This window comes from Haliotis asinina, chromosome 9 (genome assembly GCF_037392515.1).
Source record: "Haliotis asinina isolate JCU_RB_2024 chromosome 9, JCU_Hal_asi_v2, whole genome shotgun sequence".
NCBI lineage: Eukaryota > Metazoa > Mollusca > Gastropoda > Lepetellida > Haliotidae > Haliotis > Haliotis asinina.
Window position 1 is genome coordinate 55,827,823 of NC_090288.1, and position 22,204 is coordinate 55,850,026.

At 38.3% G+C, this 22,204-nt stretch overlaps 2 protein-coding genes across 3 annotated transcripts in view; one reads left to right on the forward strand and one right to left on the reverse strand.

The window, feature by feature from the left end:
* LOC137296187 (calcium-dependent secretion activator 1-like) overlaps window positions 1-22,204 on the forward strand; it is a 107,038-nt gene that overhangs the window by 58,338 nt on the left and 26,496 nt on the right. Inside the window, exons 4-14 of one of the 2 annotated variants that reach the window (XM_067827904.1) lie at window positions 10,879-10,972; window positions 11,977-12,098; window positions 13,113-13,224; window positions 17,573-17,709; window positions 18,401-18,467; window positions 18,982-19,090; window positions 19,976-20,170; window positions 20,712-20,848; window positions 21,146-21,333; window positions 21,421-21,526; window positions 21,969-22,028. In XM_067827904.1, the coding sequence (XP_067684005.1) occupies window positions 10,879-10,972; window positions 11,977-12,098; window positions 13,113-13,224; window positions 17,573-17,709; window positions 18,401-18,467; window positions 18,982-19,090; window positions 19,976-20,170; window positions 20,712-20,848; window positions 21,146-21,333; window positions 21,421-21,526; window positions 21,969-22,028 (1,327 nt within the window). Of the gene's footprint in view, window positions 1-10,878; window positions 10,973-11,976; window positions 12,099-13,112; window positions 13,225-17,572; window positions 17,710-18,400; window positions 18,468-18,981; window positions 19,091-19,975; window positions 20,171-20,711; window positions 20,849-21,145; window positions 21,334-21,420; window positions 21,527-21,964; window positions 22,029-22,204 lie in introns of both variants that reach the window. The other variant, XM_067827903.1, reaches the window with a different exon arrangement.
* On the reverse strand, window positions 5,062-7,167 carry LOC137296455 (uncharacterized). Its single transcript, XM_067828245.1, has 3 exons — window positions 7,124-7,167; window positions 6,671-6,801; window positions 5,062-6,294 (listed from the first exon to the last, which is right to left on the reverse strand). The coding sequence occupies exons 1-3, from the start codon at window positions 7,165-7,167 to the stop codon at window positions 5,435-5,437; spliced, it is 1,035 nt and encodes a 344-aa protein (XP_067684346.1). The 3' UTR covers window positions 5,062-5,434.

Here is a 22,204-nt window from a genome sequence, read left to right on the forward strand (position 1 = left end):
TTGTATTCGGTACATAGATGGTCATTCATTAATCTGGGATGGAGTGTTAACATTTCTTGGTTATGAATATTTATATATGATAATGGATTCTCATTGCTGCAATTACAGCAGATTGTCACTTTCCTACAAACTTTTTGTCACTTGTGATTGATCTTCCAAGTCAAGACTTGAAATAGCATTGATTTTATTTTTATTTCAGACTTGTCTTTCAGAGAAGAGTCAATTTCATTTCTGTCAAATTTTATTTCAGCATTTTAGGTGAACTAGGCGAAATGTCAGTAATGGCGTCTTATGGTGCTATGAATTTTATCAACTATTTCACAGATTTGTAAGTGAGGATATTTCCGGTCCTCAGAAACCACTGGCATTGGGGACCTCTCCTCTTCCTGCTGCCTGTTTTCACTGTCAGCAAGGCTTTCCTTTCATATCTTGACATCTTACTGTCGCTGTGTACAGAGCATGATATATATATATATGTATATGATTTGTCAGTAGTTAAATAATGCTGTATGAATTTTCATACTGCTGTTATGTGTTGTATTTGTGAATCATATTATATACCCAATGAATCTTGTGATAGTACAGCCATGCAATACGACAGGTTTAGAAGATTTGTGGGGTTTTTTTGTATTCTGATTTCAGCGTTGCATGGATCCTGGGTCTTGAACCTTGCTATTTTTTCAAAAAACATTTGAAAGACGGTGTGATCTTTTATGAATGTCTCCAATTAAACCTTTGAAACATTGTACTTTTTAAAAGGAACTTGTTCTGTGTGAAACAAATTTCTGTTTTGTTTCTTTCATGACAAGTCAGAAAGTGGCACTTGATTGGTGACATCGTGTGGAGGAATTAGTACCTCCGTTTTGCTGAGGGACCGTCTGAAGTTTCAATATTGGTGTCCAGTGTTACGACATAGCCTGTTAGGGAAAGGGTGTATCATAAATATACTATATCCATCTATACTGAACAGCAAAACATGAAATCTCATAAAAGTAGGTGTTCATGTTTAAAACTGTTATGTTTCTTTTGCTGTTCAGTATAGTTCATTTGGGCCTTTGTTTTGAACACAAGAATTTCATGGTATCAAGAAAACTATTCTTTCTTTAAACTAATGGACATGGATACGAGGCAGTCATAGCACGGAGATGTTTTGGAACATTCTGGACCAAGGCTTGCAATGTTATTTTAATTTTAACATTGCTCTGTGGAACTTGTGCCTGAATAACTGCAGCTCTGGGCAGCATCACATTATTGCGATCAGTGTACTCATTATTCGTTGTCACTTTGACTGGTTAAAGCTTGATGATAAGCACCCACACACTAACGACCTTAAGTGGTTCAATGTTTTCAATACATTTTAACTTCTCATTATTTCACATTCAACACATATCTCACACTTCATGAACAAGGAGCAAACGGCAGATAACTCTTATCATCCCACCGACACACAATAAATGTTATGTCACACCTTCAATCATTCCATAGAATAACTGTCATATTTAATCTGGAGATACTTCCTAATTTGTATGTTACAACATTTACAACATCTCAGCACACATCCTGAAATCTCAGGAGAGGTACATATTAGAATGTGGTCCCTTGCGTCTTCATGTATTTTATTTACTTGAACAAGGGATTGTCTTGTTGTCTTGGGGCTGCTTTTATCTTAGGCTGAAGCTTATTGATTTCCACAGTCTGATTTATGGTTAACTCGCTGTTTTGTTCCCAGTAAAACACTTCTGTATAAATCATTGCTTGATCCTAGTGCATTGATTGGATGCTGCCTAACGCAGCTCATCTCTTGTTAACAATTCTTCATCGGGGAACAGCAACATGATAAAATCATTAGCCACATCATTGTGTTTAACTAGGGTGTTATGAGCTGATTATGTACAACACATTGATTTACAGGGGATTCTGTTTACTTTGAACATGGTTATCTCAGAAATACTGGTCTCTTCCTCTGAATTTTTGCCTCACTCTTAAACTTCAGAATATTTCTAATGTTTCTTCTGCACCACCTACCCAAATGCATTATGTGAACAAATAGTAAAAAAGTGGCCACGAAAGGTTTTCAGTTTCATCAGTTTAATAAATGTTTTAATATCTTGATGTTGATTTCTATAGAACTTATTTTAACTATGTAGGTTATATCATTTGTAGAGAGTAATTTTTTAATGTTTGCAACAATGTCTTGTGGCATTCTGTGATGAAATAGTAAAGAAATATAGAATGGATCGATATTCTCCAGGGAGCTGTGATGGATTGGCTTCAGTGGTTCAATTTGACAACAATGCCAGCAGCATGTGGGTGGCACGAGTCACCACGCTCATCTACCCTGAAAGCCCTCTTCACTTACTGACAGATGGGCATTTTTTTTGTCATTTTGTTGTTATTAGTCTTTATAATGAGCTAAAACCTGAAAATATATGAACTATGAACTATTGCGCACAAAACCAAACGCGTCATCTTACTTCTACGTGCCAGGAACCTTTTAATTTTATGAGACATTTTGTTATTCGTATTCAAACTTCCATTTGCGTCCTTTTTTCATCTGCCTAAGTGCCTTTTCTTGATGAAACTAGTGGGATAAACCTTTTTTTCCCGTCTTATTCTTCATGTGTAGTGTAGAGCTCCGTATGACTATGTGTACATGAAATGTGTGACGTCTGTGTCCTGATGTGTGATGTCATCATGTTTGATCAAAGTGTCATCATGTTTGTTAGAGATGTTGATATGTTTGATCGTGGTGTCATCATGTTCGATGGCAATGTCTGATGGGGTTGTCATAGTATTTCATGGATGTGTCATCATGCTTGATGGAAGAGTCGTTGTGTTTGATGGGAATGTCATGTTTGAAGGAGGTATCATCATATTTGATGGAGGTGTCATCATGTTTAAAGGAGGAATCATCATATTTGATGGAAGTGTCATGTTTGATGGTGGTGTCATCACGTTTATTGTCCATGTCTTTCTGTATATTTGCAAGAAAAGTAATCTATCTTTCAGGTACACCAGCCTAATGTGGCTAGTCATCATGTGTTGCAGGTATCACTTTTCAAAACGCCACTAAGTAGCCAATGTGGATGGAAGCTAGGCGCTGTAGAAATATATTATTATTATCATTTTTAAACCTGTCCTGCCCATTGGAAGTTTGATCAGAAATACCATTATTTTGAAACAAACTGTAACACATTTTATTCATACATTAATAAATCGTGTTATTTCCCAAAGACATTTATGATGATTTGTAGTTAAAACTGAAACATTGTAACACAAAACAGGCAATCAATCGCAAGAGTAAGTTGAAATTGCTGCTGTCCAGATTCATCTTTGTGTTAAGAAAGCAGTCACTCAAAGGAAATCGTGCAATTTCATACTCTATTTCATCAAATACTGTAAACCAGAAATATTGTGCGCCGTGAGAATATTGCGTCAGTATATCCCCCATCCTCTTCTGCAACATATTATTTTTGCAAAAGTAGTCGGCTTTGCAAAAACCATCATAGTTAACAGCATTGCTTCTTATGTCACAACATAAGGTCATTGTTTACATATAATAATTAAACAAATTAAATAAACTGAAGAATAAAATCAGTTACAGTACTTATTAAAGTTGTCAAACATACATTACATCTTACTATTTCCACATTTTTTGTGTGTTCATTTAAATTCAAGACATCTCAACTTTCCTTGCCTTGAACTCCACGCTTGTACACAAATTTTTAATGCTAAAAATATATGCAAGGAGCATTTTTGTCACAGGTCATAACCTAGCAATATAGTCCACTTACTTCCATAATATACTACAGGTGGTTATTTTTTGCGCAAAATATGATTTTACCCAAAACTTTTGTCTGAATCTAAAGTTGTTTGTTTACAAGGACAGTATCCATTGCTGTAATATGATTGCCTGTCTAAGGACATGTGCATGATTCTGACCAATCACTGTCATCATAGCAGACTGAGGCAGAAAAGCATCATTAGGAACCAATCTTTATCCAATAAAATCAATTATTACAGTGATATTGTTGTTGAGCTTTCGAACAATACCTGCCATACACACTGCCTTGTATGTTATTGTACGTAGCTTCCAAAACAGGCATTTTCCCCTCTTGTATCCAGTTACCGCGCAGAAAGCCACTGATATCGAGAAATAGATGACCATACACATCGTTTGAGAAATCATTTTATAATAAGTAAATGAATCTTGTTGAGTGGCATTGAAAGAGTTAATATTACTGCGCCAAGTATTTTTGCATGGGGAAGAGAAACACAAAATTTGCAAAATGAAAATGATGCAGAATATTTCTGGTTTACAGTCACTTTTTTATTCGTGGTTAATGCTGGTGTCCATTTGGCATGGCAGGTTGTTGCAGACAAGTGTTTGCTTTTAGGTCTGGTGTGTGGAGTCAAATTCTCTGCTGTGTCTGTACATCCTACTGCCAGAACATACCCATGGTTGTTAAGCATTTGTTTTTACTGATCCCAAAACATGCTATCCTGTCAGGTTGGGGTAAATAGCAGACATCCTTTCTGCATTCACTCAGAAAAGTTATATGTTGCTTTGCTGAATTTTCTGATGGTTGTGTCCATAGATAAACCATCTGGAAGTTTAAGATTTCTCTTTTCTGAACTTTATGTGAATATTTTGGAACTGGGTGCTTGCATGATTGGCAAACATGTGCACAGTTCAGTAATGCAGTATTATTACTTGTCCTGGGCATTGTCATTCACTGTAGTACAACAAGGTAGAAGCTTTCAGATTTGAAGTGGGGTGGTTTGACTTATATGCATCATTCTAAAGTACAACACAGTGCATGAGGATGTATGAAGGGCGCACTGCACCTGGTTTTAGTGGCACACTCTTTTCTACAGGTTTAGAGGCCTGTTCAACAAAGTGTTGGCAACACTAAGAGGCCATGACTCCCAGTACATAAACATAGACTTCACTGCAAAGGCTTTATGTAGTGGAGCCAAGGTCTTGTCATGTTCATAGCAATGGGACAGGTAAATAGTTTTTAGTTTATTTATTTCAATACTGAAAGGCCTCAGGCCTATAGTATAAAACACACATCATACTACTCATGATATAAAGTAGTATAATATCATGGAGTCATATCATACCATATAATGCTGTATCACGTCATATTAGATCATATGATATCAGATGGTACCATGTCATGTCATGTCGTATCATATATGTTCTCACATCGGAAATAGTATCATACCATATCATAATACATCATATCATCGTCTCACGTCATATCCTATATATCATATGTCAAAGATCAGCTTGTACATCATATATAATGGCATATCAAATCATATACATGACATTTTAGCAAATGTAATATAGTATCATGCTAAATCACTCACTTCTCGATATCACACATATCTTTATATCATTTGTAGGGCGCACTCCATATACATATCATTTATAGAAGAATTGTCTGGATAGCATAGCTTTGTGAATAAAAATTGCAATATTTTGGATTACCTTTTCATTTGAACACGTCAACAGTGAAGAGAATTTGGCAATCGATGGATGTACAAAATAGTATTCTTTCATATATTTTCTACGTAGTGTATCAAATGCTGGACAGACAAGAAGGAAATGATATTCGTCTTCTATTGCATTGTTAGTGCAACATTTACATAGTCTATCTTCTCTTTTTATATTCATAAATCTCCCCTTTTCAATCAATAAATCATGGGATGAGCAACGAAAACGTGATAATGCTGTTCTGAATTTCTTAACATTTACACATGATAGATAACCTTCAGTATAAATGTGGGTTTTTAGTGTTGAGTAATACTTACACTTTGTTGATAATGAAACAATTCCCAACCACTTTTGTTGATATATGTCTTTTAATCTTTGTGTGAATGTGTTTAAAAACAGTGATGGGGCGAACACTTTTTGATCATACCATAGGTTATGGAATCCAGTTGAGAAGAGTAGGTTTTTTACTTCTGATACCCAGTTCTGCTTACCGTTTTCATGCAACAATAACATCATTTCATAACATTTTTTGGGTAAACGGTGTGATGACATGTTTAATAACTTTATCCAATATTTGATCACTCTAGTTTGCTGGAATATGTGGAGGGGAAACCTGCCACATTCTCCATATACCATAACGTCTGGTGTGCTCATCTTTACTCCGAGAAATGTTTTACAAGCAAATAGGTGAACTTTTTCTATACAATCAAAGTATTTCAAGCCCCAAATTTCGGCACCATAAAGTAAAATCGGACTGATTTTGGTGTCAAATATTCTAAAAAAGGATGCTAGATTTATATCTCCTTATACTCTCAGGTTTCTTAATATACCGATTAGAGCCTTACGTGCTTGCACAGATGCGTATTTTGTGTGTGTCGACCATGACAGAATGTTTGTAAAATATACTCCAAGGTATTTGTATGATGTAGTTCTTTCTACGACATTACCCTTATAATACCATATTTCCTTTTTCGATAGTTTACCTCCTTTCTTGAATGCAATTATTTTTGTTTTATTCATGTTTACACTTAGACAATATTTGGCAATAGGTTTCTAATTCGTTTATCTGCTTCTGTAGGCCGTTTATAGTGCTAGAAATGAGAACAATGTCATCTGCAAATAATAAGAGGAAAAGATAGAACATATCGGGATGCAACTGGATACCATGTGAGCAATTTCGCTCAATCTGTACCGCTAGCTCGTTTATGAAAAAAGAGAACAGGAACGGGCTGAGTACGCATCCTTGCCTAACTCCAATGTTTACATCGAATGTTGCAGACACCTCGGTGTTGTTTCTAACACAGGCTTTCACATTTTGATATATATCACTTAATAACAGGTGGGTATGACAGGTAAATGATGTGTTGATAGTGCGTTAATACCTCTCACCAATGTTGAATATTGACCTTAACTGATTGGAACTGTGTTGGGGCATGGTTGTCAGTCGGAACTTCAGTGAAACAAATTACCTAAGCTGAGAGCATTGTTTCAGGTCAGTTCATTTTGGGGGGCATTATGTTCCAAAACATTCCTTCAGAACTCTTTCATTTAGTCAACCCTTCAAGATCCAGATCAGAATAAGTCTTTGCCATGCTTGCCACCCAAGAGGCTACTAACAGGATGTGGTTGTCAAGCTCCTTGACTTGGTTCACACAAGTCATTGTGTCCCTTTGTACGTAGACAGATGCACATAATGTTAATCACTAGATTGTCTGGTCCAGACTCAGTTATATATCCTGGCGTAGTGGGTTTTCAATCAGATAGCGATAAAATATTTCATGAACGAAAAATAAATACAATCTGTTAAAGTCGTATGGCCTATCTTTAGACAAGGTGAAGTTTATTTCATAAACTGCTATATTTACATGCATTTTCTATTGTTAATCCACCACTGCTGTCAAAGCAGTCTGTATATGATGTCATATGTTTTCAATCCTTTCGTTGACTGAATATTTATAGCAATTTTATGATAGTACCACATGCCCATTGTTTCAAAACCTCGTACTGTGCTGTGAAACATTTCAAACTGCAGAGATAATAAAGAATTTGCCTTTCTAAAATAGACCCTATAGACAAAATAATATAAACGGCACCAGTGTCTGTTTGGAAATGAATTTTGCAATTCATTGCCGATTTTACATAATCAATTATCCGATTTTGGCGTGCCATAAAAATAAATCAATCAGTGTGATCACATGACCAGTAACGTGATCTTGCAAGGTAGTATGTAAACTAGGTGGGCAAAACATTAATGGCATTTTTGGAGTAAAGATTTAGGATATTTATGCATTTGATCACGAGGCAGTTATTGCATCACTGATTAATTAAAATTAATCTGTCGTTGATTTTTTACTGTTGTTGATGCATGAGACTTTGATTCGTAGTATACTTGTGTCCCACCAATAGCAGGGATGGTGTTGTTGATATACAGGCTGCTGCTCATGGATTTTCCAGCATTGTTGCGCTATAAATGGGAATCGTAATGACCGATCGAAAACATATGACAATCGGAAATGTTTGACGTCGCAGTACAGACCACCACCATATGGCTGGAATATTGCTGAGTGTGGCATTAACAAGAAACAAAAGCATTGTGAATATGCCAAGCAAAACAACTCTTTATTGTCATGTAGATTATTGAAAGGGAAAGATACGAAAAGAAGTCAACTACAGCTACTCCTTGGGTATAGAGGAATTTAAATATCATATATATAGGGGATGGGATTTGAGCAGTTTGTTGTTTTCAAGAAAAGTACGTAAAGTTAACATATATTGGGATGTGCTCAGAGTTCCATCTCTGAAGATGACCCAGACGTTTTGTTGGTTTGAATCACAGTTCATCTCTCAAGGTTTTTCAGCGCCATAACTGCTTGTGGGTTTCCTCCTACATAAACCTTTCAAACTGCGATATGACCGGGTGTTAGACCCATTAGACCCAACTCACTCACTCACCCTTCAGTAGGTTTGGTGTAATGAGGTTGTGTGGTCTTGCTTACTAGCTGTGGCTTTACGGACTGCATCCTTCATGGCATGTGAACTGTCACTAGATCAGATCATACTCAGTATTCACCTGGATGGGCCTGGTAATGGTCAGTCCAATCAATACTGAGACATTATGTGATATCACTGGAGAAGATCATCTACAGTATTCACCTAGGTGAACCTGATGGTGGTCAGTCCAATCAATACTGAGACATTATGTGATATCACTGGAGAAGATCATCTACAGTATTCACCTAGGTGAACCTGATGGTGGTCAGTCCAATCAATACTGAGACATTATGTGATATCACTGGAGAAGATCATCTACAGTATTCACCTAGGTGAACCTGATGGTGGTCAGTCCAATCAATACTGTGAATAATTAACCTGGAATGCACAGATGAATTGTTGCCTCCATTGAAATAAAAAAATCTCAATATTCTTGTCATGAATTATGAATCCAGTCAAAAACCCGTATCCACAGGCAAAGGCATTATGACCATGTTACAGATGGTTGAGCACCAAATGCTGTTATGATGTTATACCCTCTCAAACATTGCTTTCAGGTTGACATTGAAACGTGGTGGTTATTTTTCATATAGTAATGGAAGTCAAAAGCTGCATATTTAAAGTTTATGTTTTGTTATGAAATTGTTAATTCAATTTTCATTTCAGAGCTATCTCGGTTGGATTGCGGTCATTATCTTTGTAATATAACTGTGTGATTTAAAGCATAGTGTGAAGGTGATCTCTTCTTTGTCTACTTCATCTACTGTTGTTCCAACATGGTGCTGGGTTTATATGCATGAGACTGTGTACAACATCTTTGGTCCATGGTTTTATTTGATAAACAAAACTGAACAGTGTTTTCATTTTGAAACATTTGTAGTTTCTCCTCAGCATTCAGGTCTCAAGGAAGAAAGTTAGACTGATGGCTTGATCAGTGTGTAGAAAGATGTTTTACTGTGACTAGATCAAGCAAAGTAAGATCAAGTGTAGTTTAATCAAGGTATAAGTAGTCCAACACTGTGGTTTAATCAAAGTGGAAATAGGCCAACACTATGTGTTAATTAAGGTGTAAATAAGCCAACGCTATGTGTTACTCAGGGTGTAAATAAGCCAATGCTTTGTGTTAATCAAGGTGTAAATAGGCCAACACTATGCGTTAGTCAAAGTATAAATAGGCCAACACTATGTGTTAATCAAGGTGTAAATAGGTAATGCTATGTGTTAGTCAAGGTGTAAATAGGCCAACACTATGTGTTAATCAAGGACTGAATAGGCCAAAATCAGATAAGATTGTTTGGGTGTTTGGGTGGGGTTTTTTTTAAGTTTTGACTGATGGGATTTCAATGCAAAGAGGAACATTTTGTGATATGTTTCATTTGCATTTATTTAAATTAATTATGGGTTTGTAGGTGCTTTGAAAGAGAAGAAAAATTTCCCAGACCGCTGTTGCAAATATGACAGTATATGCACTATACTTTTTAAGAATACCTAATTAAACATGAAATGCAGTAAAACATTTTTGAACCAGTCAACAATAAATATTCTAAGAGGCCAAGTTGCAATGGCTCAGTAATTTTTAGTGAAATACACATGAATGGAAGTAATTGCTTGTCTGTAATAAAGTACTTCTATCATGCACCTTAGGGACGATCAAGCTTGAGGTTATTATCTCCCATTCTATGCTGCACAAAGTGGGAGGAGTTTCTTACGGTTTGGGTCCCATGTCAAGTGGATGTAGGTAATAGTGACTGTAGGTGTGGACTGTCCTTGGACAGCAAACCACTTGGGAACCTTTCAGATGACTTATCACACTTTCTGATCATAGTGTATTTCTACAACATGGACTATCACTGATAACTGCTGATTAATTGCCAAGTCAGAGACCAAATAAGTCATAAGACTAATATGAATTTGGGAAGTAGTTGGACGCACTGGTCAAGCCATACTATTTCAGCCTGGTAATCTTTACTGGTATTATCTACAGGATAGGAATTCAGTCTTTCAGAACTATAATGCCAAGTTTGAAGTGTTTTCATATTCTGTATATTAGTATTTGCTGTCCATTGTTCCTAACTTCTGTGTCTCTACAGCTTAGAGTTGTAGATGACTGTAGTGTTAGGCAGAGATTCTCATTAACATCTTTTGAAAATGCTTTTGGTTAACAGTAGTGTGGGAGGCGAACTTTACAAAATGTTAATGATACAGAACGGTGATCTTGATCTTACCTTCTACTTCTTATCATTAAAGATTTTAATACATTAGTTTTCCACTGGTTTTTATCACTGGTTTAAAAACAAGAAACAAGGCAAGATACTAAACATACAAGAAGAAATGTGTTGTATTACCATTTATTGAACATGTTGGTATGTTATCTGTTGCAGAGCACAGCACTCCTCATTGTCCAAGCTAGACATTAGTGAAGATAATGAACCAGGCCTGTCCAAACTTGATGTGGTGCTGTCTTTCACACTGGAGGTAGTACACACAAAAATGCACACATCACAGTAGAGTACACACCATGTAAGAGTACACACCATGTTCTAAACACAAGATTACTCACCAGAATGTACACATCACAGTGTACATACACATCACACACCATGGTGTACATGCCACAGTGTATACGTCATAGAGTACACATCACAGTGTACACATCACACACCATGGAGTACATATCAGACACCATAGAGTGCACACCATAATGTACACATCATAGAGTACACATCACAATGTACTCATCACACAACGCCAAGTACACATCATACACCACAATGTACAAGTCTCATAGAACACAGCACAGAATACACATGACAGAGCACACATCACAGAGAACCTAGCACAGAGCACAAATTTATAGAATATGCATCACAGAGAACACACCATAAGACAGAGCAAACATTACATAATTACACATCTCAGAGCACACATTTCAGAGAACACACCACAGAACACATCACACAACACATCACACAATACACACTACAGAATATAGATCACACGTCACAGAATACATATCACAGAGCACACATCGCAGAACACACTACACAGAATATATATCACAGACCACACACCACAGAAAACATCACAGAGCACTCACCACAGAGCATGCAATACTGAATACACATCACAGAGAATACTTCACAGAGAACAACACAGAGCGCACAACACAGAGCACACACCATAGATTTTACATCACAGAATATACACAGAGCACTCACCACAGAGCACACAACACAGAATACACACCACAGAGCACATACTGCAGAACACACATCACAGAATACACATCCCACTGTAACTGAAATTTAATGTTTCTTTTATGTGCAGTATCTGAGAGCAAGTAAGTAATTTGATTTCATGTATACATATCTCAACCCAAATCATTGATCTGGCACAGTTACGCAGAAACAGTTATATTCCTTCTGGTGTGTTTGTCAGAAGAGCACAGGTATACAGTTTGATGTCTTTGTCTCCAACAGGTGCATGTAAGTGAGGTGAAAGGTCTAAAGTCACTGGCCCCCAACAAGATAGTGTACTGCACGATGGAGGTGGAGGGAGGGGAGAAACTCCAGACTGACCAGGCCGAGGCATCTAAACCATGGTACATAAGCTAGAAATGACCTTGGACTTTGCAATAAAAATAATAATGAGAAGTCTTATAAGGGACCATTCATAATTTATGACTAGGGGTGGTGGTGATGATTTTGAAGGGAGGTTGGGGGGGGGTCAATTTTGTACACATGTTCTGGAGGGGCTTCATTGATTTTGTACATGGCAAGCAGGGGTGGGAGGTCACTTACTTTGTACTTTAATTTTATGAGGTGGGGATGGGTTTTCATGCTGTATATGCAACTCCATAAAAATCATCACACCCCAGCCATACATTGTGAACGGTCCCTAATGCGCAAATCTCCACACAGCATGGCATGCTCATATCGCTAACACACTGATTATTATTAGCCCAGATAACCCAAGCTGCCTTTCAGGCGCTAGAAGGTTGTTGTCACATGACTTTATCCAACCAGGTACCCATTTTCTGCTGGGTAACTTCAACATAATTTTCACGTGGAACATGATTTCTTATTTGTTTTTTGTTTTTAGTTTATAGTTTATGTTAGAACAGCTTGTTGCAAGATTAAATGGTTGTTTTTTCTGTTTATCATTTTTTTGTCCTGTTTGAAGTGATATTGCTGAAAAAGTGTGCAAAGAAAAGCAGACCACCTGTCAAAAGACCACCTATTCAGATGAGATTATTGTGAAGGACACAATGCTGATGACTTGCAGAAGACAAGAGTATGACATGTTGTGTTTCAGCTGTGTCGGTGTTGGATAGGGATATCGCGATTCACCTATACTTTGATTTATTGATAATATTGTCAGAAGATACAACTTATGATACACTCCTACACATACTGATTAATTATTTATGTCTTTTTGAACTTATGTAGTCTTATTTTGTTTCACAAATGTAAAACTTCAGTAGAAAGATTGTTATCTTAATGGATCCTATGTATATTTTAATCACAATTACTGTTCAGTTTATACCATTTCTACGTATATGCAGTTTACATAGTTTTAAGAAGCAAAAGCTATTACTTTGTTGACTATGTTTCAGCTGGGACACACAGGGCGACTTCACTACCACTCATCCACTGCCAGTAGTGAAGGTGAAGTTGTACACAGAGAGTTCTGGCATGCTTAGCCTGGAGGACAAGGAGCTGGGCAAAGTGAGCACACAATTACATAACACCTTCCCACACCGGTTCACACTTCCTCAAACTGATTTGCAACTATGTGTGATCACACTCTGCCTTATTAATCACAAGTAACTTTATACCAGTGGCTGGGACATTAGTCACAATATTTATCATCAACTTGATTTACACACCACATCATTTAACTTTAATTATGCTAAGTGGGCTAGACAAGAAACTTACATAATCAATAAGGGAATTCTCTAAAATACACCTATCATGATAACATGAGAGTTGTTCATTGACACGAATTTGAAATGACTGTGATTAATTTTTCTTTGACAAATGTTACTTTTTAAACTTATCCTATCTCACGTTATGCAACACTCTTCTTCCTCTACAACCTTGTGTGGAAATGTGCTGTGAGCTAAGTTGAATCAAATCTTACTGTCCTCTGACCACACGACCTCTACCCCTCACCCTGACATCAGCACCTGTCGAGCATCTCTCTGCTGTATGCTCAGATGATCTCATGACGGTTTGTGCCTATCATTCTCTTTCTTGTCGCTACGTTGTGTGGGCATGTGTTGTTTTCCTGACAAGTCTGACTGTCCTTTCAAGGAAAGAAATTGATTGATCTAATCGTAGTGTCTTCAAGAGGCGTATCCTCATGCTTTGTGTGTAGATTGTTTAGTACATTGTGAATGGTCACATCATTGCACTTTTTGTACTGGCCTTAATAGCGATGATTTTTCTGAGTATTGTAGGGTAGCTAGTCAACAGTTGGCTAATAGAGATCATCGGAAAATGGATGAGGGTCCGTCGTCATTGAAACATCCTAGGACTGAACGTCGTAAGAAATTGACTGTACGCCGATCTATTTCGAAATCTCCCAATGAAGATTTCCTGGAGGAGTCATCGGATTCATATCTCAATGAGAACCTTCCCCGTTTGTTTTGACCACATGCGTCTAGCCCTCTCCCTTTTGAAGACTCCTTGCCACCTTTGGTTGTAGTCTTGTCTTCTTCCCATGTCCAATCTTATCCAACTTCCATCAGTGGTAGGTTCCAATGCGCCGCTTGGTGTGATGCCCTGTGTGACCCACCAAGAGGCGAGTATTGCGCATTCCACTTCAGTGGTTGAATATGCTGTAACCTCTCATGCTATGCTTGAGTCCAGTGCAGCACCTTGGCCGGGAGAGATGAGTGTTTTCGGATCATTGTTCACAGTTCACTGCATCATATTGTGGTTGGTTTGGTGCTTCCTCATAGTCTTCCTGGTTTGGCGCCTTATCATAGTGCTTCTGTTTCGGTGCTTACGTGTATCTCACCTGCTTTGTCATTTACTCTGGTGGTTTGGTGCTTACTGGTGGTTTAGTGCTTCCTGCTTTCATGAGCACAGGGCCAACTCATACACTCATTAGTTCAGTGGTTACTCATAGTGTGCCTGGTGTGGAATAGAGTTCGTCGTTGGTATTGAGTACTGCTGGTTTAATGCCATCTGGCAATGCATCGCTTATACCTGCTCAGCGTTTGTCTCCTATGCGACTTCGGTTCCTGGTATTCCGGTAGCTTCCTTTGCGACACTTACGACTTAAGTGTTGGAATCATCAGTGACAGCGTCACCATTGATGAGCTCCACTGTTTCATCTTGTGAGTTGGGCATAGCTAGTGTCAGCCTACCTGTTATAACGGCACCTGTGAAGACAAGACCTATTTTGCCGGTTTCTTGGACACCGGTATCTGAGACTTTGACATCTTAATCAACTGGACTTTGATACCTTTGTGCAAGTGGTTGCTTCAGCCTTATGTCTCCTGACTCCGGTTTCTTCATCTGCTCTGCTGGCCACTCCGTTTAAGAACTTGGAGAGTGTTTGTCGTTTGGCTACACCATGGCATGTTGGCTTTAGATATTAGCATTGATGCGATTGACAAACCTCAGTTGTTGGTGTTGATTGCCGACAATCTTCAATGACAACGGAGTACTTCTCCTGCGGATCTATTATCCAGCTTTGACATGAGGTCAGGTGATTTTCCTGCCATGCCCCTGCATCACTCACTTAGCAGCGTCTCTGGATGTGGCTTTAGATAGCTTAGGGATGATTAAGGATGGGTCCGCAGCTCCATGTTTCAGTTCAGCGGCCTTCTCATGTGCATGGCTTTTTGATGATGATTGTCTCTCCTCCTGTTGGGATCCAAACAGAGAGCTTACTCACCATTCTGGTTGAAGATCGTGAACCCTTACATTTTGATTGTGCCATCAGGAAGGTTTTGGCACCTCTCAATATGATTTTGATGGCAGCTGATGGGGTAGCTGTGACTGTCTTCACTTCAGCAGGCATCCATTTGGGCAACAATGGTGTTGAGACCATTCTAAACCATTTCTCTTGTATCACAGCAATGTGCCGTAAGCTGATCATCAGTTTCCCGCATCACAAGGGGATAGTTTTCAACGCTTATGAGCATATTACCTTTAAGATATTTTTTCTATTTGCCCTGGCCACAGCTGCTCATATTTCTGAATTGCACACTCTTGATGTTTCTGGGGTATTTCTTGGTTTGCAATGGGACTTTCTCGCCAAAAATCCATTACCAGGACAGCAGGACCATGCTTTTAAGATTCCATCGCTGTCTACAATTTTGGGTCCAGATGACACAGAAGATTTGTCCTTGTGTCCAGTTCATACATTAAGGATTTACCTGACACCGCCGCAGGTTACAGAAGAGTCTTTTCATCTCACTGTTCGCTGTCTCTACTTCTCAAGTCTCTTGTACTACTTTGGGGTTGTGGATGAGGTCTACGATCCTGCGTGCATCTTGTGATGGATGCCCCCCAACCTGCCTTGTATGACAGAATACAGAAAGCTCCAAGACGCGAATGACAGGCACAGACCATCACGTGATCATCTGAGCATGCAGCACAAGCATAGAGATGATTGACAGGTGCCAATGTCAGGGTGGAGCCAGAGGTCGGGTGGTCAGAGGCCAGTAAGATTTGATTCAACTTAGCTCATAGCACGTTTCCACACATGGTCATAGAGGAAGAGGAGAGTCACATAATGTGAGATCGAATAAGTATATAAATACACAATTTACGGTTACAATTTCCCATTTTGTGTGGATGTTTGAGTTTGAAGGTTGTAGTCTCTTATCTTGCTTGACACCCTGATCACTGTATTGGTGTGGATGGGACGATTGCTTCTTGTGCTTGTTTGCCAACTTATTTTTCAACACTACTGATGTAGCCATGAGACAACTTGTAGTCGCAAATTCATCCAGAATTGACACTGCAAGTATACTAGGATGGGCAGTCAATGTGTTAATCAGTGATGACTAAAATCAGTGTCAGGATCCTCTACCTACAAACTACGAACAAAATTAGTTGTCAAACTAGACTTTGATTTGACTAGATTGTCAACATTGGACTCTCAATTCAATAATTTTCTATTATATTCTTCATACAAGTTAAACATCAGATTTCATTTAATTCTCAGAGTTCATTAAACAAAACATGTCACTCTAAAAATATTTTTCCAAGATTGACTTCTAAACCAGGAATTGTAAGTGATGAAATACATAGTCAACCTGGTGATGTTTACTAACAACAATTCTTACTGCGTAAATAGCCTGGATTCAATCATTCAGTCATCATTTTTGCCCTTATTTTAACACTCAAAACTGTTCAAGTTGGAGTCAAAATTATGGTCTTGTTATATGGAAATAACTTCAATAGATATTAGAGAATCAAAACAGTGATGCTGATTATCAAAATCGAAACAAGGGTGTCAGATTCAGTTTTCGATGAATCCAACCAAATGCAGCCCTTGTGGATTGTATATAGAGGATACTAAATGACCTTCCATGTAGTACCATTTTAATTAAAGAAGATAAGGATTTGGTATCAAACGAGCTAAAGCGAGTTTGATACCAAATGTTTAAAGAGTTTAATGAAAATGGTATTTCGTGGAAGCGAGTTTAGTATTTTGTTTTTTACTCACCAAAACAAATTGACAGAAACTGCGGTGAAATTGCCTACAGTCTGAGGACTCTCGGCTTTCCGCGAGTCAAGCAAGGTCTAGTAAAATTGCAACAGCAACATTAGCATTGTGATATCACAACTTTGAACCATTTTGACATCATACATCAAGCGGTATTACACTACTGTAGTATTGCTGTAAAAATATTACACTGCAGTGTCTTCAACAGGGTCAGTAATAAATTATGATTTTACTTCTCAAACTACAAATGCAAAGATGTTTTTACCATGACAGTACAAATCTCTTTTGCATATTTCAAGCTGTTTTCAGAACTAGGTTCATGTGAACTCTTGGCTTGAAAGAATTAAGTGGAAGTCAGTTCATCTTAAATGTTTCTCCTTTCAGGTTGTGATTCGACCAACAGCCAACAGTAGTCGTGTGGCAGAGATCTACAAGATGACAACAGCCAAGAACTTTCCTGACAACCTGACAATAAAAATAGCTGTACGCATGGATAAACCTCAGAACATGAAGCACTGTGGGTGAGTTTAGCCTTAGCTTGTTGCCAGTCTTAGGCATTTGTAATAGGATTGAACTTTTTGATTAAACTGAAATCTTTACGGAACACCATGGGGCTTCCCCAGTACCCCTGTCTTGACATCAGAGTCAGAATAAAATAGAATGACGATCTGTCAGCATCAGATGGTGAATAACAGGTAATGGCATTTTCATCACTAAGGTACACAATGGGATATTGCTGTCATTTCGCTTTGACAGTTTGTGGTTTGAATTTTGTGTCAATCACCTTTATGACATGCAATGATCATTCTTGTTCCACAAAACAAAGAGGTCCTCAAAATCTTTTCAAAAGCTGGGTTGGTGCCATGTGGGATGGAGCTTACTTAATAACAGGCCCAACACAAGATAGTCTCCACTGTATGTATATTGGCCAGGCAAGCAGGGTGATGGATATGTTTGTTACAAGTGCATGTTAGAGTTGAAATGAGATATCATCTGAATTAGAAACAATACACCATACTGATGCATTCATGTGGTGATTAATTTGGCATTCTAAAATGAAATCTAAATATGTTTCATGTCATTGCAGTGTACAGCTTAGGCAATAAAGTTAACAGGTGCTTGTCATTCACATAGATCACCATCACATACTGGCTGTCCTGTAAATCCAAATTCATATATTCTGTACTTAGTTTGTTTGACCGTATCTTGCAGTTATTTATATGGCCTAGGGAAGACAGTGTGGAAGAAATGGAAGAGGCGATATTATGTCCTTGTACAGGTAAGTCCTTCAGTGCTGCTCCCTTAGTAAAGGGACATAACTATCATATGCTGAGGATAGCCCACTGAGTGAAGATATTTTAGACTATGAAATGATTCAAAATGCACCTGACATTGTGTAGAGTTTACACTAGAGGAAATCCTGTGGAGTTTGTGTCATGTTCAGACAATGTAATGCTTCGGTATTTGATTTAGAAATTATCAGAGTGAGGTTAAGGTATTACTTAAATGTTTGATTGATATACATGATTAATGTGTATGTCAGTCTAGCCCTTCTGTTGTCCTGGCTTGCAATTATAACTAAGGTGACATCCTTACCTTAGCGAGCCTTGGAGTCAGGAGGTGATCATGTCAGACTTGTAGAGATTGATGATGATGATCTGTTAACTATGAAACTTTCAGACATATACACTTCTGACAGACTCACAACTTTCTATCTTGGTTCACCTGTGTGATGTTGCTGAAAACTGCCAAAAGCAGCATAAAATCAAGCTCACTGACTACCTCGGTTGCAGGTGTCCCAGTACACGTTCGCCATGTGCAGCTATCGGGAGAAGAAGCCTGACCCAACAGAAATGATGCAACTAGATGGCTTCACCGTCGACTACTGTGAACCTCTTCCAGGTGTGTTCAGCCTCACTACTATCAATTACAGCTTGATGCTGTAGTTACGTATATACCGAGGGTAGTTGTGAATTACTACACAAGTGTTTAATAGATTATGGTGTTTTACTTTCATCTATATTCAGTCACTCCCGAATTGTATAACTGGTTCCAGACTTTGGATTTCTTAATTGGAATAAACCATCAAATGAAAATTTACAAACAGTGATGGACTGATTGACTAGACATGATATTTTGGGGAAAATATTTGGAACTAAATAAGGTCCTCTTTAGGAAAAATTTTTGAACTAAATAAATGCCATTGAATATAGGATGAATAACTACGTATATGAGTAAGTAAAAGGACCATGGTCAGGAAATATTTAAAGATCATAAATACTGCTGGATGAGATTGATCAATACCATGAATATTGGTCCACAAGAGCAAAACGTAAAGCATATGTTATCTTACGAACAGAAACCCTGCACTTCTGCTCCAATGACCAGTTGTCTTGCTCTGGCATTGCAGTGCTAGACTCTATACTAGTTTCTGCATTTGCAGGAAATACTGCAGGTTTTATGCAAAACATGTAGGTAGTTGTGTGAAGAGTTCATGAGACATGAACTGAATCAATGTTTGCACCATGAAGGTGCACAGCAAGCCAATTTTTTTCTGTAAGTCTGATAGGTTGCAAAGCTCTATATTTAAATAGCATTGATGGATTGCCCAATCTTCTTAGCAACAATCATATGTAAGCCTGGACTGGTTTTTGTATGATGGTAGCTACACCCCTGCCACCTCCTGTGAACACAGTGATATTTTGAACTTGAGCACTTGTACCCACTCCCCTGATGGTGTGTCATGTTTTTCTGTTTGGTTACATCACATACCTTACTCCACAACAGAGCTGGAAGGTGGCAAGTGTTTTTTCAACCTGGTCAAAGAGGGTGACAATGTCATGTTTGCAACGGACGACGAGTCTGAGAGGACGTTGTGGGTGCAGGCGATCTACAGAGCAACTGGACAAACCCACAAGCCCACTCCACCAGTTGTCCAGACCAACAAGATCAGCAACACACAAATATCCAGGATGCAAGGAGGTACCATAGTTCAAGACAGTCTACATTGTGTCCTTTAGCTAGCATATTGTTTAAACAACAGACTTTCCTATTAAACAATACTCGCCTATCAAATATAACTCCATGGAGACTTTAGCATTGGAAATGGAAACTTATCTGAATTCCAAAATGTAGTGTATGTGTTAAGGTGATCCAGACTTCAATACGGACTTACAATAGTTGTGGCATTAAGTTCATTTTGAATATAGTGAGTTTAAATTATACACCACTTTTAGCAATATTCCAGCAATCTCATATCAAGGGATACTAGAAATGGGCTTCATGCATTTTACACATTTGGGGAATTGAACAATAGCCTATGGCCTGACAAAAGGCAAAGAGGTTAACCACTAGACTATGCCCAAACCTAAAGTTCTTTTTGTAGGACAAAAGTCTAAAATCTGTAATGACTGTGATTCATTAAGAGTGTATCATTGTACCCAGTCAGAGTGAGTCATTGCTGATTGTGTCCGTCACTTGATTTCAGTGATTTCATGTTCACATTCATTTTCTGTGGTTTCAGATGCTGATCGGGCACGAAAGCATGGCCTGGATGAGTTTGTACAGGCCAACCCATGCATATTCGAACACCATGACCTTTTTAAGACATTGCAGACTCTGACGCTGGACTACCGACTCAATGATGCGTACACCTGTCTGGTGAGATATATCTTTGCTTTCTTTGGGATGTGTTTATCATTTCAGAATCAGTATTGGAAGTTATTGCTCCAGTATCATCAGCCAAGAGGACTGAATAGGGAGTGGATAGGTTTCTGTTTTGATAACTGTGTTTGTAAGGAATGAGACAGAGCATTGATTACTTGCGTTTGTTGGATATGGGTATTCATGCAAACAGTGAGTTTTTGTTTTGTTTTAAAAATTCATATTTAAAAATTTGGAAGTTTTTTTTTTAATTAATGGAAAATTAATAAGGATCTTACTCTTGTGATATTGCAGGGATGGTTCAGTCCGGGGCAGGTGTTCTGTCTGGATGAATACTGTGCACGGTATGGTGTTCGGGGTTGTCACAGACACTTGTGTTACCTGAGTGACCTGTTGGAGAGAGCAGAGATGGGTATCCTCATTGACCCGACCCTTATCCACTACAGCTTTGCCTTCTGCGCAAGTCATGTTCATGGGAACAGGTGGGTGAAGCCAGCTTTGATGTAACTGGTATACTTTTAAAAGCAATGCTTAACCCAACTCACTCTTTCGCTCACTTTCTTTTCCAGGCCAGACGGGATAGGCACTGTCCTTCAGCGGGAGAAGGCAAAGTTTGATGAGATTAAGGAGCGATTGCGAATCCTGTTAGAGAACCAAATCACCCACTTCAGGTACCTAATAATGTATAAATCCTAAACAAGTTTGTGATGTGATTTTCAAATGTTTACCTTTAAAGAACAGAGATGTGAATTATGAGTCCTTTGGCCCATGGTCAGTCTCTTCAGTTGTCAGTCAAAAAACCCAATTCCTGTGGAATTCCCATCCCAGTTAGTTCAGAACAGTCAGCAGGATGGACTTGACTCCCAAATTAGGTACAATATTCTAAGCCTGTTTCCAGTGCCCCCTGCCATGGTATTGCTGGAATGTTGATAAAAGCAACGTAAAGCCATACTCACTCAGTCTTAACAGTTCATTTTCGTATCCTTTGCCATCCAGAATAATGAATAATACAGTGAATACTGCTGATGCTTTTACTTTTGTCTAGTACTATATTGTTTTTGGTACTACTTTTGATGTGATAGTCAAGTATTGACTAAATACCTCTTCTTTTAGATACTGTTTCCCCTTTGGACGACCAGAGGGAGCACTGAAAGCTACGCTGTCACTTCTAGAGCGGGTAGGTATTGATATTTTAAACAGACAAGGCCACTGAGAGAAGGTGATATGGTGGTGGAGGACTGTGAGTGGTGGTAGAGTAGACATACTGATGGAAAAAATAAGGGTTCACATGAAAACATTGGTGTTCTTTTATTTTTTTCTAAAGAAAGACTTATGCTTTCCTGTAATCCCTTA

Coding starts and splice junctions, on each gene's coding strand:
- LOC137296455 (XM_067828245.1), bottom strand. CDS start 7,167: ATGACTTGTGTGAACCAAGTCAAGGAGCTTGACAACCACATCCT. Junction 6,802..7,123: donor GAGCTTGACAACCACATCCT/GTTAGTAGCCTC, acceptor AGCCTGTGTTAG/AAACAACACCGAGGTGTCTG. Junction 6,295..6,670: donor TGAGCGAAATTGCTCACATG/GTATCCAGTTGC, acceptor ATATAAATCTAG/CATCCTTTTTTAGAATATTT.